This window comes from Esox lucius, chromosome 7, assembly GCF_011004845.1.
Source record: "Esox lucius isolate fEsoLuc1 chromosome 7, fEsoLuc1.pri, whole genome shotgun sequence".
Classification (NCBI taxonomy): Eukaryota; Metazoa; Chordata; class Actinopteri; order Esociformes; family Esocidae; genus Esox; species Esox lucius.
Genome location: NC_047575.1, coordinates 3,559,371 through 3,578,032, shown reverse-complemented (window position 1 = coordinate 3,578,032; position 18,662 = coordinate 3,559,371). Strand labels below are relative to the sequence as shown.

The 18,662-nt window shown below is 40.2% G+C and overlaps 2 protein-coding genes across 14 annotated transcripts in view; both read left to right on the top strand.

Annotated features, from left to right (window-relative positions):
- The window catches only part of phldb1a (pleckstrin homology-like domain, family B, member 1a), a 55,906-nt gene extending 51,002 nt beyond the window's left edge, over positions 1-4,904 (top strand). For 10 of the 13 annotated variants that reach the window (XM_020048400.3, XM_020048407.3, XM_020048399.3 and 7 more), the window contains 5 exons: positions 53-143; positions 766-912; positions 1,535-1,754; positions 3,312-3,397; positions 3,806-4,904. In XM_020048400.3, the coding sequence (XP_019903959.2) occupies positions 53-143; positions 766-912; positions 1,535-1,754; positions 3,312-3,397; positions 3,806-3,946 (685 nt within the window). In that variant the 3' untranslated portion in view covers positions 3,947-4,904. The remainder of the gene's footprint in view (positions 1-52; positions 144-765; positions 913-1,534; positions 1,755-3,311; positions 3,398-3,805) is intronic. The other 3 variants (XM_010870433.4, XM_010870435.4, XM_020048409.3) reach the window with 1 other exon arrangement.
- Positions 4,905-12,308: 7,404 nt separating this feature from the next.
- atf5a (activating transcription factor 5a) lies at positions 12,309-18,074 on the top strand. The gene is made up of 4 exons (XM_010870423.5): positions 12,309-12,884; positions 14,090-14,335; positions 14,668-15,946; positions 16,195-18,074. The coding sequence occupies exons 2-4, from the start codon at positions 14,200-14,202 to the stop codon at positions 16,382-16,384; spliced, it is 1,605 nt and encodes a 534-aa protein (XP_010868725.2). The 5' UTR covers positions 12,309-12,884; positions 14,090-14,199; the 3' UTR covers positions 16,385-18,074.
- The last annotated feature ends 588 nt before the right edge of the window (positions 18,075-18,662 follow it).

Sequence of the window (18,662 nt, the reverse complement as noted above, 5' to 3'; positions counted from 1 at the left end):
TTCTCCTCTTCCCCCTCTGAAAACACTAACCAAAACATCTCTCACTACGTAGTGGCAGTGGACTGGAGGCCCTGCGGATTGAAGAGATGGAGAAGATGCTAAAGGAGGCTCAGCAGGAGAAAGCCAGGCTGGTGGAGTGCCGGGTGAGTGCCGTCACAAACAGGGCACATGACCCAGGGCAGATGGGGATTCATGTCAGCGCAACTGACTCTGACTCTGCAATCATACCCCCGCAACCCTGCAGTATTTACACAGTCATTTTTCCCCTATTGTCAGAGTTTTTCTCCATCTCAAAAATGGCTGATCTTGGGTAATGAATAAAAGGAATACTGCAATTCCGTTTCAGTCATTGAGCAGATGGTTTTATCCAAAACAACTTTGGATAACACCTTGAGTACTTTGTGATAAGCGCCATGAACGAGAACACAACCAGAGAACTTTGACCTTGTTGGGGATTAGAAACAGCAACCTTTTACTTTCGGGCCGTAAGCTCTAACCACTAAGCTATTGCTACGGCTGGTTTGAATTAATCTCAGATTTTGAAGTCTCTTCACCTTCGTTCTCCCCATCTGTCTCAATTCACAACCCCTCATTTCCCCTGACCCTCCCAATCACCTTGTTATTGTCTAACCACCCCCCACCCCCGCCCTCCACTAACATGTCTGTCTTTCCCGTCGCTCTCATCTCTCTCCCTCAACTCTCCCGTCCTCCTATCCCTTTCCCCATCTGTTGTCCTCTCGCTTTTACTCCTGGCCCCATCCCCAGGAGAGGGAGGTGCAGGCGCGGCGGCAGATGCTGGAGGAGGAGCGGAAGAGGCGCGAGGAGGCTGAGAGGAGGCTGCAGGACGAGACAAGCCACAGGCAGAGGCTGGTGGAGGAGGAGGTGAAGATGAGAGAGAAGCACTTCTCCCAGGTCAGTGGGACATCCACAGCAGGAGAGGAGGAGGGTGGGGTGGGTAATGGAGAGAGAGGGGGATGGTACAAATGCGAGAGAGGAAACTCCAGAGAAATAGGGAGCGAGGGTGGAGAGATCAGACTGTAAGCTAGAAGAGAGAAGCTAAGGGGAGGGTCAGAAGAGTTTGAAGGAAGAACAGAGAGCTAGACCAAGGGAGAGAGAGAGACAGAGAGAGTGGTTGTGGGTTCGATTTCCATGGGGGGCCTGTATGAAAATGTGTTCACTAACTGCTATAAGCGGCTATGGATAAGAGCATCTGCTAAGTGGCTTAAATGTTATGGAGAGAGCGGAGAGAAATAAGAGTTTACTGTAAAGTATGATGTACATCACAAGTGCTTTCATCTCAGTTGAATGGCTTTAATTGTTTGAATAACGAATAATGAAACCAAAAAAACATCCTTTGGGATGATAATGGTGCACCTGGTGTGCCTCATTAAGTGCTACTTATTACATTCCATTCTCCCCTAAATATTTCTACTATGAAATACTGTGTGTTTGTGTGTCTCAGACTTTACGGCAAGGGAAAATGAGAACCCTTAGTGTGTCTGTGAAAATAATCTACATCACATCCTGCCGCCAGGCCAGGCCCATGACGCGCTACCTGCCCATCAGGAAGGAAGAGTTTGACCTGCGTTCCCACGTTGAGTCGTCGGGTCACAGCGTGGACACATGTCCCTATGTAATCCTCACCGAGAAGATGTGCAAAGGGCACCTGGTCAAGATGGGTGGAAAGATCAAGTCGTGGAAAAAACGCTGGTTTGTCTTCGACCGTCTCAAGAGGAATTTCTCCTACTATGCTGGTAAGGAAAAAGAAACTAGTCACTAACCAGTAATCACACACATCAATTTCTAAACTTTTATTTGAAGTACAAGCAAGTCTATTAACAAGCAATTATCTTTACAATGACGGCCCGGCAAAAGGCATACAGGCTTCTATGGTGAACAGGGGTTGGGATTGACCGCATGAGTAGGAAGCAATGGTCTAGCAACTATATTTTTTCCCTTCCTAACTGTTGTCATGAACTCAGGAGAGTTGAAGGTTGTGACAAGCCTTCTTCCTAGGCATCCAAACCAAGCTGTTCTGCTTTTCCACAATTCTCTTCAAACCAGGAAGTCACATGGTTCAACTTTCTCCGTCAAGTCACTCGAGTGAAATAACATCCATGTGTGCTGTGTACCCAGGGAGTCCTTCTAAGGTGCTCCTTTATATAATTCTCCTCAACACTAAAAAAGCCAGGCCTACCCCAGTATTTCAGTTTTGAATGAAATCTGAGTCAAATTACTTACTTAACCTTTCTTGTGACAATAGTCTAATTAAAGTGGCCGGTTAGTGTGGTTTCAGTTTGGACTACTTCTACCCAATTCTCATCATCTCCAAACCTCTTACTCTCTCTCCTTTCCCTCTTTTTCTCAGCTCACTTCTGCATAGCCTTTTCACCCCCTCACTCCCAACGATGATGATGGTGATGATGGTGATGAAATAAGCTGCAATAGTTTCTGGTGCTGTGCGTTAACTCAGTGAGGCGAGGCGGTATAGGCTAGCTTCTGGCTGGCTTGGTCGTGACTAACAAAACCAAACTCCCAACATTTCAAAAACATTTATCTCATTACTAAGCAGGTTTGGCTAATAAAAAAGGCAGAGCGGCGAAAGAGGCGACAAACGAGAAAAAGTGGGACGCATTTCAAAGCGTTTGCTTTTTGATTGTTGTTGGCTACACACTAACACGCCTCCCTGGCAGTACCAGGGTTTATTTAAGCAAGGAAGAAATGTTGAAAAATTCAAAGGATTTCAGTGATTGAAATTCTTAAAAATTCTTAACTCTAATATCAACTTGACTCTAATTATTTATTGTAAAGGACAATTTTACACAGTCACTCATCCATCCTGCGCATTTATGATACCTTGATATTATATAGTAAAATTCTGCTTGTACCCTTTTTCAAATGTAGCTGTAATGCACCTTGGAATGCAGTGTGCAATATAAATTATGTCATGTTATAATATAAATAACTTTTGTTTAAACTAATTCCAATTCATCCACTGTACTTTACATTTGTGCAAAATAAAATCAAAACATAAAAAAAATAAGCTGCTCATTGAATTCCGATTCTGTTTAATATAAAGGAGGCTAGGTTCTCACAGAAAGAAGACACATTCATTATCTTTGTGGTTTCTTCAGTATTTTTTTTATCAGAAGGGGGAAGCTTGACACTATTCAGTGTTATTTTGTCAGATTTTAGACAGAAACAGAAAGGCCTGTTATTGCATCAGTATAAGACTATAAAACACAGTGATTCTCCTGTCTCTCCTCTCAGACAACTTAAAACAGAGCGCTTTCTTACTCTCCTTCTTTCAGACAAGCACGAGACCAAACTGAAAGGACTCATCTATTTCCAGGCTATTGAGGAGGTTTACTACGACCACCTGCGCAGTGCCACTAAGGTACAGTAACTTTTTAGTCCTAACAGCTTCACGCTCATTACATTGTACATATGTCCTTTAGGTGTCTTTGAGGAAGTTGATAGTAATCATTGTTAATTTATTTACTGTGATACCTTTTTCCTGTAGGTTAATGTACAGTTTTTAGTTTTTTTGCTTTACTGCTATTCTAAATAATGAATTAGTAAGAATGTAAAGTGTATGCAAAACTAATGATTTCACTAGATTTCGCTAGGGGAAAACTATAGTGATTGTTTTAAGATTTTGACCAATTTACCAATTGTATTTGCCATACTTTTGTGCTAATGAAGACATAACCATATCCATAAATAGTGTTGTTTCCAGAGTGTGACTGAGTGCTCCCAATTTACTGTGTAAACCCCATTTCTCTCTATTACTTTCCATGTGTAGAGCCCCAACCCATCGCTGACCTTCTGTGTGAAGACTCACGACCGGCTCTACTTTATGGTGGCCCCTTCTCCAGAGGCCATGAGGATCTGGATGGATGTCATAGTAACCGGGGCTGAAGGATACACCCAGTTCATGACCTGAGGGACCAAGCTCACCGGGTGACAGACCTTACAACATGGTGGTGTGCGCTAAAGCATGTCATGAAAAAAACAAAAACTGAAAAGAACAGAAAGTGAGCGTTCCTTTCTGGGCAAGTGTGATTAGCCCCTCTCCATTTGAGTTTGTTTTCTTCCAAATGGTGCCTAAAAAACACTGGAGAGAAAGACTAGGGGCCTGCTGCAGCTGGATGTCTATCCACAGTTCTGCACTCGTCTGCTGTTGTTCATGACTGCGTCTACTTTCCTGGCGTATAGGCCTCTTCAACTTGCGCAGATGGGACTCTTCCTCTTTGTGATCGATGAAGGAAATCCAATATGGCTTTCCAGAGGTATCATTGGGAATCACCCCAGTAAAGATCATAAAGGAAGGAAAGTTTCCAATATTGAAAAGGGATTATTTTTTTGTTGCCAGTCTGGTTAAAGTATTTATACTATAGCATTAAAGCCAGGCTAGCTGAACAAGAGTTTATATTACTAGTCTCTGGCTGTATGAAAAGAACTCTATATAAAGAAATATCGGAGTTATGGAAAAATAGGAAAAGGAAAAAAAAAATCCCTTTTGTTGCCAAACATTTTTGATTAACAGAGTATGTATATGCACAAGTATTGAGTATGGAAATATTTAGTAGTTAAGTGAATTGTCTAATATTTTATTAATTGTAAGTCATCATATTAATGGCATTTTATTTAGATTACTCATTCAGATAAAAGCAAAATTATTGTGGCAGGTATTATATGCTTTGTTTGTTTTTTATATTTTATTGAAAAAAATGTTTTGGGAATATCATAAGCATGCAATTTTTTTAAACCAGTGTTATAGAACACCATCTTCTCCATTTTACCTACAACACGAACAACATGGTACTGACGGTTATGTAACTCTCAAAATAAACGCCTTTTAAATAAAAGTTGCATATGCACAATTACAAGTTGTTGATTATCTTTCTGGTAGCTAAAAATATATACAATACACAAAATATGAAGGCTTCAAATTAGTATTGCTGTATAGATAGAGATAGACTGGTTTTGGTACTGTATGAAAACCTACCAAACTGACACCAAGCCCAATTTCTTTTTCTTTAACATTTTCCTTCAGCCACATGGCAAAGTGTAAACAGTTTTCAATGAGCAGTAATATAGTCCCTTTTCTCGCAGCACTATAGTCAAAATATATAGTACAAAATCTATAATATAAATCCAGGAAGGACCAATTCACATTAACATGTATTGCCACAATAGTTGAATGATTATGTAGATACATTAGGAATGCATCGTGCTGACCAAGCTTGACCATAAGTGCAACACATGCCAAATTGTCTCCAAATGGATATTTGCATTATTCTCTGCACCATGATAAAGAACTTCACAGCGAGCAGGATGAGAAGGTGATATTCTATTAAAAAAAATTCTAGCTAAGATTTTTTGTGGATCAATGGACAGCATTTTGTTTGTTAGATTTGCCACCACCAGCAAATCTACTAGCTAATGTAGCAGAAACTTAATTTGAAACGAGGTGTTATAAAGTTGAGGTGTTTTGTGCACCAATGAGCAGTATTTTTGCATACTGACATGTTAACATCAGGTAAGTTAACTAATACTGAGCCACCCAGTCAAACTTAAATGACAAGTCAGTAACATCATATATACCTTTGACTTAGGAACAGACCACCAAAATCACAGTTCACATGACTACAGTACACGTGGAACACAATGCATGCGTTGATTGTGATTGTGATTGTGGGTAGTATCTCTAGCGGAAAGGTTGTCTATTACCTTGATGGGCAGCAATATTCATTTTCACAATCCACTTACACATTTTCAAAAACAGATGATACATCATGAATTTGATAAAAGAAGAGTTAGGGCTCTGGGTAGCTCACTTGGTAGAGCATGGCTCTTACAATGCCAGGGCTGTGGATTTTATACCTGTGGGGCAAGCACTCATTACTGTCACTCTAGATGAGTATATGCTAAATTACATAAATGCAAATGTATTGTAAAGGTAACTATTTTCCCAGGCTATGGGAGTTTTTTGGGAGTAAAAACTTTTTTCAGTCGCTCAATAGGTTTTAACTCAAACTATTTCAGTCAGGCAGGAGACTAACAGACTGGAGACAGACTGTCAGTTCTGCCACCCAAAACGTATCGCCCACATCACCCTAGCGAATCACCAGTCTATTTAAATATAAAGGCACTCACCACTGCCCCTAGTGGCTGCACTAAATATAACATATTATACTAAATCAAGTGTGCCACATTTACTAAATGGACTGTTCTAGATTTACATAATACTGTGCTATGTCTAGCATATGAGACCAGTTTGAAAACAATAGACATTTTTGGCAGTTTTGATTAAATTAAGGCCAAGGTTTTGTAAAGAGTTTGAGTCAACAGTTAATTCCATTATTCCCTGTTATATAAACACAAACTGAAAATAAATAAAACAGCAAGTTATTAATTTACTTTTTTTAAATAACATATTCAGCATTATACAAACTTCTCAAGACATAGAAATAAAACCACACCCATAAGTATTTACATTTAAGTCTTATACAGTGCAAAGTAATGTTAGCTCAGCAATTTGTTTTACAGTTTAACTTTTCTGATAGCTACTTAACTGAGTTAGGTGTACTTGCTAATCCTGGGTTTTGGTACTCAGGAGAAAACTTAGAGACAATACCTTAGTTACTGCCCTAGTAAGACCTCTTGGTTCAAGTTAATTCAAGGAGACAGCGCTGCAGCATTACACGCAATTGCTCATATAGATTATGATATCATAAAAATACATGTCAGGAGTGGGATCTTTGGGGAGAATCTGATTTCACATAGCAAGGTTTAAATGGGGTTTGCTGTTGACAGACAGGTATGAGGTGTCTACAATCTATATAATTCATATGTAGATCAAGAGATGTCTGAGGCTAAAACAGACATAGCCTATGTTAGAAAAGTAATCCCCCAGGGGCATGGCGGGCAGACACTTCATTCTGAAAGGTAAATTACAGGGCATTAAGTGCTGCTGAAGTACCCAGTCACAATTTTCATTTCACCTTGCTTTTTAAACAACGGGTGGAGGAGCAACTGAAAAAACACGCTGCCTAATGTTTTCGGCTGTGACGGTGATCAAGTCTGCCAGGAACATGTCACACCTACAGTCCCCGCAGGCCGGCACATGTAGGCCTCTCAAACAGCCATATTAACTTTACCTCACACATAACCCTACACATCTCAGCCACTACAAATTCTGTCGCCTACATTTCTGAGTGAAGAGTCGTTAAGGATCCGTAGTGGGCCTTTGTTGTTTGACATTGAGAATTCCAAGTGCCAACATGCAGTAATACCTATGAGGCTTCCGAGACCTGCAAGGATGCCATGTTGAATAATAAACAGGATCTTTAAGAAGCCCGTCTACACTCATTACAGTGGCGACGAGCATTGAGTGACACCCAGGTTCAACGCGGGTGAAATATAGATGAGCAGCAAGCGATCTCTCCATTTTCACACACACACACACACACACACACACACACACACACACACACACATAAAAATCTTCTGACACAGTCCCTCAGGCCTCAAGCGCCCTCAGTAGTAGGAGGATTGGGGTCTCTGTAAGCACGTTGTCGTCTCACAGATGGTGTGCTGACAAAATGTATTGTAAACATTACAGATGCAAAGTTATTTATATAGATACTTTTTTGTGATCTTTTGAATTCATAACATAAAATCTGACTTTTATGTGCTTAACACACAGAAATGCGTGGCCGAGGTTGGTGCAGAGGGCAGGATGTCGGATAGGGCTGCCATGTCTTGCCATTTTCTAACAACTCCTAGTGGTTGGTTTGTCGTCTTGTGCAAGTAAAACTGTGTTTGTTGAAGCAATTTATGTACTTCATTTAAAGGTACCTTATTTGAGTTTCAAGAAATCTACTCCAACACTCACACAAACACAGAACGCGAAAGATACACTGTTGGATCTTAAGCACACCAAATTCATATGATGTTACAATGACATTCTTAAGGTATCATACAAATTGTAAAAACATTTGGTTAAAGTTGTACATAGTAGTACTAATGACAATCACCTTCACTTGCTAAGTATATTTACACACATATACACACACTTGGTAGAATAGTGCATGTTGTGGTAGACACCATTAAGAGACAGTATTAATATTTAAATATGTTCCCAATTTTACATACATTACAAATCAGTGTGGAGCACTGATATAAAATGAGATAATGAGCAGTTTTAGTGGATAAATGTATATCTAAATGCAAGACAATAAATAGAGTGCAAATGCACTGTAATTTGTTCTCAGCTAGAGGTTGCTTGATGTGGCTAGAATAGTCTATAAAGTCCCTGTGGAACAGATAGCCGGTTGCTGAGGACCACAGCACGGGGAATGAAGAGGCAAGAAACAGCCACTGATCACCTGCAGACCGGACAAACCACACAGGAATTCAGGACATGAGGATGGACTTCACGATTGATGCGTACAATAATTGTTGTCTCAGCTGATTTTTTATTACGTTTTTCCTTTAGCTCCCGAAAGTAATAAATTAATATGCCCACGCTTAGTGAATTTATAGTAGCATAGGTATTAAAAGAACCTATTCACACATTGACCAGAAGGGGGCAATATATATCCAATAACATTCAGTAAAATAAATCTACTTTAAGACTGTTTAAAATAGACCAGCAGTGCCAACTGAGTTCTCCACTTCCCACTTCCCAAAAACACTACGAACTTTCTTCTACCACCACATGTACCACCTTTTTAAACCTACGGTTATATTTTTATTTTCTCTGTTTCTGTCTATAGTATTTTAACTATTTCAAAGTGCATGCTTTACAATTCTAATTAAAATATCTATCATATGACGAACACAGAATAAATAAAATGTAATAATGAAGGCATGGCGTATGTTGAAAATTAGGCAGCATTATAGTACGTTGACAAATACTTCCTTATTAGACCGGTTGTTAAAACAAACTGTAGTATTCATTTGAATTGCCATATGATTATATTCAACTTGGAGTCATTTCCTTGTATGGGAAGATGTGTATCTTAACATTGTCCACTGCCTCTCAAAAGGTGAGAGACAAACCCAATGGCTGTTGCACGCGTTGTAATGTGAAGATCAACATCAAGAGCGCTGTGAATGACATTGAAGGGCCGCCTGGGACAAGATTGCACTTGACTGTGAAACATTGCTGGACTGAGTGGGGGAAAAGTACAGGCAATAGCTTTAACGCTTGCCTCAAGCGAACCACAAGATTTAGTAAGATGCCGTTGGCTCTGGGCCTTAGGCCCTAATTCTTGTTTGTCATTTGGAAGCATGACAATTATTTCATGGCCATTATTATAAGGCTGCTTTGCTAATCGCATAAATTGAGAGTATGAAATATCCTATGTCAGGGTATGGAAGGGTTTCTCCTTATTCATGACCCTTGCATTGTAGATTTGGGGTTTTGGTTGGTCGTGCTGTCGCTCTCCTAACACCCATCTTAAAACAGGACTCAAGCAAATGTTTTCGTCCTCAAACAGTTCTCATTTATCACGGTCTCCTTCAACACAGCGAGAAGTCATAGCGTGACTTGTTTCTATTAGCACAATTCGGCTCGGGCTACTTGGTTATCAAGGTGATTTTACGCATGCCAACACGTTTACTCATGCTTTGACTAAATCTTTCAAACATACAGTATTTTGTTTGTCTTCATCGTTACTAATATTTTCTTGAATGCAGACATTGGAGAAAACATGCAAGCTAGTAGGCGACACTGCTGAATGTTAACATTACAAATCCCTATTGGAATGCATGCCTATCCTTCAAAAGTCATCCATTCTTCCAGTTAGAAATATTTTGATCGGATGTTCAAGGAGGGGATGAAGAAGTTGAACACAACAATGAATTCAGAGAGAGTTGGTTGGCGTGTGATGAAATTGTGATGTAACCCGCACTAATGTACCATACATGCACTTGGCATGCTATGCTCATGCCTTCTGACTTTCCCTGTTTCGTGTAATGTGCAGTATATGCTCACTTATGAATCAATACGAACGAAAATAACTTGCAGACCAAGCATGGTATCTACTTTTCACTATTTAATATAGCTTAGTGGTGCGAGTGAAGTTGCTGACATCACGTTTTCTAATCTCACATTAGCTTGTATACGTACAGCAATTAATTCGTTGTAGCGCACAGACAAACTATAAAAGGACAATCATTGTAAAGATTTGCAAAAACGTTAGATTTTCTACAACACAGTCCCATGCGTCAACATGAAATTACGCATGCTTTTGAAAAATGTCAATATTTGGTGCATTTGTTTGCACTTGTGGAGACAGCAGACAAAAAAAGTATTGACAAAAACAATGAAATCTAGATATAGAGTGCAGACACATGGGAACAAATTCAGCAACAGGCTATGTGCGGGACACAGGATTCCTCTCACGCTGAGCGAACAGAAGGGCTCTCGGTGGACCAATTAATACGGCCGCGAGAGGAGTCAGCGCTTTCCTGGGAGATAGCCTACTCACTTCACAACCATTATTATCTCACTCGCCTCCGTTACGACCGCGCTTATCCAGATTGCATCAGGTCGCCTTTCTACAACTCAACTGTGAACTGTCATTTAGGTTAGTAAGGTGTTACAACTTCAAAGGATATGCATTGATACTTTAGGTTTAGTGTTGTTTGAGACAGCAGGTGTAAAGAGAGATTGTTTCCATCCCATTTGATAGTAATTACAACTAGAGATACAACTCTCAGTTGAACAGGATGTTTCCCTTAAGGATTGAGCTAAACACTTTAGTTTTGAGTTAGGTTTCTTTAACTCTCTTTTGGGGTTTAGATGTGTTTTTGTAAGAATTAATGTTAACTGATTACCCAAAACCAATCAAGATTGACAATAATTTAATATCACACAAAATAATGTGGTGATGTATAAAACTCTTCCCCTAAACGGGGTAAATCATCTGAGGATTTATGGTCAAACTAGGAGTCAACAAGCATTAGGCCTACCCATAAACTGTTTACAAATACTACTCATTTGTAATTATGAATGTAGCATAAGAATACTGTGAAATGTGAAACTTTTTTTCGGATATGCAACTCAGCAGGTGTGAGCTGGTAGAGGGGAAACATGGGTCGAGCTCTAAACTAGAGCATAGAGGAGAAGGAAAGAGAGCAAGCACCGCAAATCCCATGGCAACAGCAACCAGAAAACATGTCTAAAATAGGGGGCAGTGTTCGCTATTACTATAGCAACAGGAAGACACGGCTCCTTCAATCAGCTTTTGGATTTGCTGAACAGGGATAAAAACAAGGCATTATTCTTTGCATAATCGTCATTAGCGGGAATTAATTTATTAGTGTATAAATTAGATATGACCAGCTGCGTCTTTCAGGGCAGGCCTCTGGCCTTTTAAGTATGTCGTAAAACGATGTCTATAAGCCCCATGCAACGAGATGTATGTCATCGATGTTTAAATGTAATAATACTAAAACAACGTTTCTAGTCTCTCTAACTCCGTTTGTTTACATCACAAAACCATAATCCATTAACCGCGGAGCGCGCGTCAGGTGTGCCAAGACAGCAACAGGCAGAGAACACCGGCAGGCGCGAGGTGGCAGATTACTCCAACCCTCCCCGCAGGCTAAATAAAATGTGCTGAAGATGCGATTAAATGAGTTGTTCTCAGTCGTTAACATTTAATCACAGCAAAGTAGTCCAGCAAAAAGTTTACACAGCACCCTGTTGCCTAGACAGTTCTGGAGTGTAGCATAGTCAACATGGCGATTGGCCAAAACGTAATTAAACAGGAACAAGGAATTGGTAGATTGATAGCTTGTTTTATTTGTCAGTTATTCCAGTTCTTCTATATACATTATATATATTTTAGGCTAGGCTACAAGTTATATATGTTGGGCTGCAGGAGGGATTTCCCATGTGCAGTATGCTTTCTCACGTTAGTTTTCTTGATTGAAATTGTTATTCTACAATCCAGCTATAACACACAATACATAATTACAAAAGGAATTATTGGGCTACAATGTATATTGAAATCCCAATAACAATATACACGTGCAATTTTCAGGACAAGTATGACGGTCCGCATCCGCATCTACAAACTATTTTCTTCCTCCATTGCCACTGAAGATGTTGTTTACGTGGAACATGTGCACAGAGAGCGCTAAACCAAAAACCAACGGGTGAATGTCTAGCACCCGGTAGCCAATCCGGGAACAGATATATCCTAGTTCATCCAATAGCGGAGCGACAGGTCCAGTGCGTCCAGCGAATCTGCGCTCTGCCTGAAGCGCTGATGCAACTAAGTTGCAATAGCAACCAGTATCCCCTGTATAGCAGATGGTGTCCTTCCTCGCTGCATGAAATTAAATAGTGCCCGTGTAAACAATAAGGCGCATGAGTGTTTACTCGATGTGGATTCAAGAAAGATACGTTTTTAAATTGTGTAACTGCTGTTATGGGGAAGGACGTATAAAGCTTTCTGTCCCCTTAATCATTGCCAATAGCCCTACACTTGTAAAGAAATCGCCATTAATATCAAATCAACCGATAGTATTGAATAGGTCTTCTATTACAATAGAGCGCGCGCGGGTGTCTTGAAAACAAGAGAAGGTTGGAGAGGGCGGAGGAATCTTCAACGTGGTTTGCCTCCCCCTCATGACGCAGCTGGTTGCTAGGTGTGAATGAAGTGATGCTCTCAATTAATCGTCACCCAGTCATCAAGTTCATCACAACAAAGAAGCAACAGCCAAGACTCCACTTCTATCCCGGATTTTCCGAGGGAGAAATGGCTTTTTAAATATATATAAACTCGGACCCTCTCAAGAATCCGTGCTTTGCTCATGCAACGCACCCCAAACTCACATCAATTTCCTGCAAGAATGGAGTAAGTGAAACTTGTTAGCTACATTGTATTTTTGTCTGAAACTTTATAGCAAACCCACTTCTGATCTGTTAAACTGCTGTGATTGTTACATTGTATCAGTTTCACATGAATTGAATTCCATGTTGTCTATAAGCGACATTTTTAATTGAACGTTTTGCGTTGTGGCCACTGCCGTAAACTTTGTAAAAATAGAAATAGCTGATATATGTTATGGCAATGGAAGGATAAGGCTAATAATTAATATTGTGTTATGATGTTATTGCTGTTTAAGTATATATGTATATGTTTGTATGTCCTACTATACTTACAGGTGCTGTCATATGGCAATACTTATTTTTTTGTTCAGTTCCTTCTCAGTATCCATTCATTTAGGCTATTTGTTATTACAGTTAGGCAGTGTTTTGTCACCTGTTACTAAAGATTACATGAAATGGTTCAAGTGCAGACTAATCTATCTCTCTATAGTGGGGTAGACAGTTAACTCGTAGAGGCAGTACCGTGCTCCTATTGAGTGTGGGCTATTCTAGGTAAAACATAAACAGTTGTGCTTTACGTCATTGGCTGACGCCCACGTGTTGTGAGTACTTCAAGATCGCCCGTTGTGGTTGGTAGTGTGACAGCTCACCGATCTTATTTAGTTCCTTTGTAGCTTTTCAGACTTCAAAAGTCTAGTTTTCCTACTGACCAGTACACATCTTGTTTTATACATTAGTCAGAGCAAAAATTAGGCATTAGATGTCTGAATAACTGTTTGGGTTGGTAGCTTATTCCAGTGTTGTGATACAGTAGGCTATGCACTGAGACAATTCTGTTGGAACTAGTTGAAAAAGCCAGGAGCCTAAGCCAGGTGATAGGAAATTGATGTATTTCTTGCAATGATACAAATATGTTAATATGGTTATAATGCAACATATAATATTACATATTGTGATTGCTTGTTACTTAATAGAACAATTGTAACTTGGTACTGGATGTGCCTTTTCAACCTGTTGAGGGCTTTACCTATCAAAGAGTCTGAATGGGGTCAACCCAGTAAGCTTTTTCCCTGTCCCTTTGTTGGGTGGGGCACGACTACGTTTGGGTGGACAGTAAAAAAAAAAAAAAAAAAACTATAATTTTTTTGACGACTGTACACCCAAAGCCACAACGTATACAGTTTTTAGGGATTCCCGTTAACGCCTTCCCCACTCCTTTACTTTCAATAGGTGTCATTATGCTCACCCAGCCCTGCTCACTGTGGCTCAACTCTCAGACCCCTCCTACTCATATCGTACCATCGGACTACTCGGACTGAATCAAAAGATCAATAGACAAAATGATGGCAGTTCCTCTCTGGAAGACTCTTCGCGTCTGCCCGGCAGACCCCCTCGCTCTCTCTCACCCACAGGCTAACCCCAGCCAATCACAGGGGTGCAGGGGGGAGGTGCCAGAGGAGAGCCAGCACTTAATTGGTGAGTTGCAGAGAGTACGCTTTTTTATTTTTCCACATTTCAGGTGGGCACCGCACTGCAGCACATTCGTTCTCCCTCGAACAGTGAGTAATAAACGAGTCAACGTCTCGAGTTTATTCCAGTTGAAATGTAGCTACTTCTTGCAAAACCATTTGAGTTGTTTACACTTATTTTCAGATTTTGAATATGGCTTTAAAATACAGACAGGGTTTTATTTTATGCATTATCAATATAGAAAATGTTATTACCATCAATTTAGTTGTCGTTAATGTACATTCAATAAGGATTTTTCTTGCATTTATGATACGTTTTTTCTTTTACTCTCTCAATAGGTGATGGTCTCACAGACTGGATGACGGAAGAAGTGGATTTCTCCTCGTATCTCCCAAACCCCCACCCCTCTCCCTCCCCCAATTCCTCCCTCCCCCCCTCACCCCTCCAGCATGACATCCAGGTGCCATCTGACTTGGAGGTCATGACCTCTCTGCTGCAAGAAGAACTTGCTCAGCTGGAGGACTACTTCCTGTCTGAACCACTGCCAGAAAAAGGGCCAAAACAGGGCAAATGCGACAAGGGTCCACCACCAATGGGTCCCCACCAGTCACACTACCAGATGCCCTATCACGCGTCATCATACTCCACTTCCAACCAATCGGAACCCAGCCCTTTACTTGTTACCCTGGCAACTGGGGAACTAGACCTGCTGAGCTTTTGTGGAGGTGGGCCTATTGGGCGATCAAAATTGCCAAGACATGCCCCTTACAGTTGCAGCAGTCGCCCCAACGGGTGTGGTCGCAAAAGAGTTTCAGACGCAGTGAGGGTGGGCGAGGTCTACGAAAACAGCATATGGAGTTCCAAAGGTAATAACTCAGGTAGCCCAGCGGCAACACTAAATGGCAGTTATAGTTCAGTAGAAGATGAGCGGGTTGGGACGAAAGGTTACTGTCTAAGTAGCGCAGTTGAGATTCGAAGATGCGCCATTCTACCCAAGGACGAGAAACATTTTCGGTTCACCGAAGAGGTTATAGGTGTTGGAGGCAGCAAAGTCGGTGGTGTTGGTGGTGTGTACAGCAACTATGGCGGGCAGTTGGATATCCCACACAAGAAAGAGGAGCTGTTGTTGTATGGCATGAGGGAAGCAAATGTCAGTTGTTGTGGTGTTGGTGGCGGAGGAGCTAGTACCAGTGAGATAGACCCATTAAGTAGTAATGTCAAGGTTGGCGTAGTTGGAGAGTTGTCTTCCAAGGTGTCGACCATTCCTTGGAAGACTGAGACCAGTGAAGGTTGTTATATCCAGGCAGCATCCCAGCCAGAGGCCTCCTACCAACACAACTTCCTAGGCTCGGTCAGTGAGCAAGTAAAGGGGGAGGGTGTAGAGATGGGCCGTCATCATCATGACTTCCACTGTGTCGGGTTCCTAGAGGACCAACAGGGCCCGGAGTGTCTAGCAATGGATAGGGAGGCTCTTGACAGACAGGTCCGGATGGGTTTGAAGGAGGACCCCAGTCTTCTAGTGAAGCCCGAACTAGAAGAAACCCTTCCAGTAGAAGTCTACCGTCAGCCGGAACGCAAGCAGAAGAAGAGAGACCAGAACAAGACTGCAGCTCACAGGTATGATTTATGCAAGCACTGAAAACTCATTATGGTATTCAAACCTGAGATAAGGCACACTGAACTCAAATTTTCTCACTGATATCCAACTAATAATTGGCGCAAATGTACGAGTTGCGCGCCCTTCTCTTATCTCTTATCTCCGAAATGTCAGGTTTGTTTCCAAAGTTTGTTCTAAATGTCTTGATTTGAACAAAATTGCCAGATCAAATTTTGTTTTGTTTAATCCCGTCTTCCCACCCCACCAGGTATCGCCAGCGTAAGAGGGCCGAGCTAGACTGCCTTGAGGAGCAGCTGCATGGCCTTGAGGGGCGTAACCGGGAGCTTCGGGACAAGGCAGAATCAGTGGAGCGAGAGATACAGTATGTCAAAGACCTACTGATCGAAGTATACAAGGCCCGCAGCCAGCGGCTGAAACAACAGGACACAGATGCCTGATGAAGAAAAGACGATGAAGACTTTTCCGCAAGTAGATTCTATGGAAAAACAACTGGGAAATGTTAAAAGTTTTTGAATGATTTCAAAATCAAATGTTTTTTGTTTGTTTTTGGGGCGCGGGGGAGGTCAGGGTTTGATTGCATGTTTTGATTATTTGTGTTTCTTTTGTTTTAGTTTTTTACTCAACCAACTATATTCTATACTTCCAATGTTTTGGCAACTAACACTAACCATGCAGGCATGCACTGTGATGCTGAACTGTCTCAACTGACAATCAATTTCTGAACAGGTCTCCTGTGGAATGGAGATGGGTTTAATTTCCACCAGTGATGTGTTTTATATGCTGGTTAGAAAAACATGAGTCAACCAAGGCCTCACAAAGGTCTTGATGTCAATAATTTAGCTACTGGTTAAAGATTTGATCAAAAGACAATCTTTGTTTATTTGTGGCAGCTTTGCACTATTTGTATAATCCCAAATTATTGCAATAATTTTAAGCAAAGTGAAATGAATAAGAATGGAAAAACAGCCTTTAAGGATGACATGTGATTTTACTGAAGGCATTGTTCCCTCAGTTGCAAATTGCAATATGATACAATCAGTTTTGCGGCTCAGGTTATGCAATTCATGCTCAAGTTCTAGAAGTATGTAAGTCGGAAGTACTGGATTGGAGATTGGGCACTGCCCATTCTAGTTGATTTATTTGCATGGCAAACACTTTCATAGCTACAAAAATGAACAAGTTATGTCTGTCTAGGCTGAATGATGCTATAAAGCTACTGTGCACTGATTCCTTAGCAGCCTCACATTGTATGCTGTCTCTCAGCAAATCCACCTGTATGTAGATGTTTCCTAACTGCTTCTGTTCACGGGATTAGATAATATAGGATTTCAGAAATGAAAGTGGGACCCACTGTCTATTTACATCCTGTTAAAAAAAAAATCAGGTTTTGTGGTTTTATATAGCGGGTATGCTCTTGTCTAATTTTAAATAATTTTTCAATTCTGTCTTGAAAGAAAGATGGTAGGTAGTTATAGTCAGCCTTTGCTTTTTTTCTAAAAACAAAAATAAACTATTTTTCACTAGAATGTTTGTGATAGCTTTTCATGTTCTTTACAGCTTTTGTCTACAAGGATGCAGTGTCATTTAATTTAGCTTATAGCTTTCATTTTATAATTAGGTAAAATTATGTTTTTCTAAACATGGTGAATCTATAAGAACATTTGACAATATACCATTTGAAAATTTGAAAAAGTCTTATATTCAATAGATATTAATACAATTGAATTGTTTGCGTTTTGAATTAATCTATGTTAAAATGCAATAACTCTCAAATAAATTACTTATTGTCTTAATAAAATGTAATTAATTATCAGTATCAATATCTCAATATTTTGGATGAATTAGACACTGCATCTTTTTCAAATATGCTCTGTTATACTGGCGATATACAATCATGTTTCTGAATACAGCTTTTAATGCAATGTGTATTAATGTCATACATTTATATTTAGCTGATATTATTTCCAATATTAACATCACCCATTAAAGCAACACGAGAACGTACGACCTAAGTTATACCAGATAAAAGAACCATGTAATTTTGAAATAATTCCAACATTTCCACTCAATAAACTTACTGTGTTATATGTCATTCGTTTTATCCAAATAAAGTGATTTGTGTCTGCATTGTAGCCTAACAGTTTATTCTTCTTTTGAGGGATATGCGTTATGGACCGGTAATTACAAAAGATAAGCCAGCGGAGATTTAGCCTGAATAACGGCTCGATTATGATAGGCCTACTTCTTGAACTGCTACATGAGGCATTAAATGTATTTATTTTTTTGCTGATGGATATCATTTTGTTGTCTTTTACAAAACATGGATTAGATGGATTTATGAACAAAACCTGGCTTGCTTTCAATTATATGTAACGTTTTATTCACTTATCCATCTGCTCCTCGGAACGAAAGGCCAAAAAAACGAAATACTGCTGTTGTTCATGAATAGGCCAAATATTTTTAGACTACACAGGATTTAAATCAGTGCGATCTGATATTTTCCCGTTGTCTTGCAGGCTATATATTTATACATTTTCCAAATATATTGGCAAGTCCAGTCAATGAGTGACCGTTACTCACTTTCGTCTTTTGTCACTTTCGCAGGAGCTTAAAGTACTGGGATATGGTCTACACTTTAAAATAAAATAATACCATGAAAATAATTTTACCAACGATTCAGATGAGCGCCAATACAGTCCATTTCACACAAAAAAA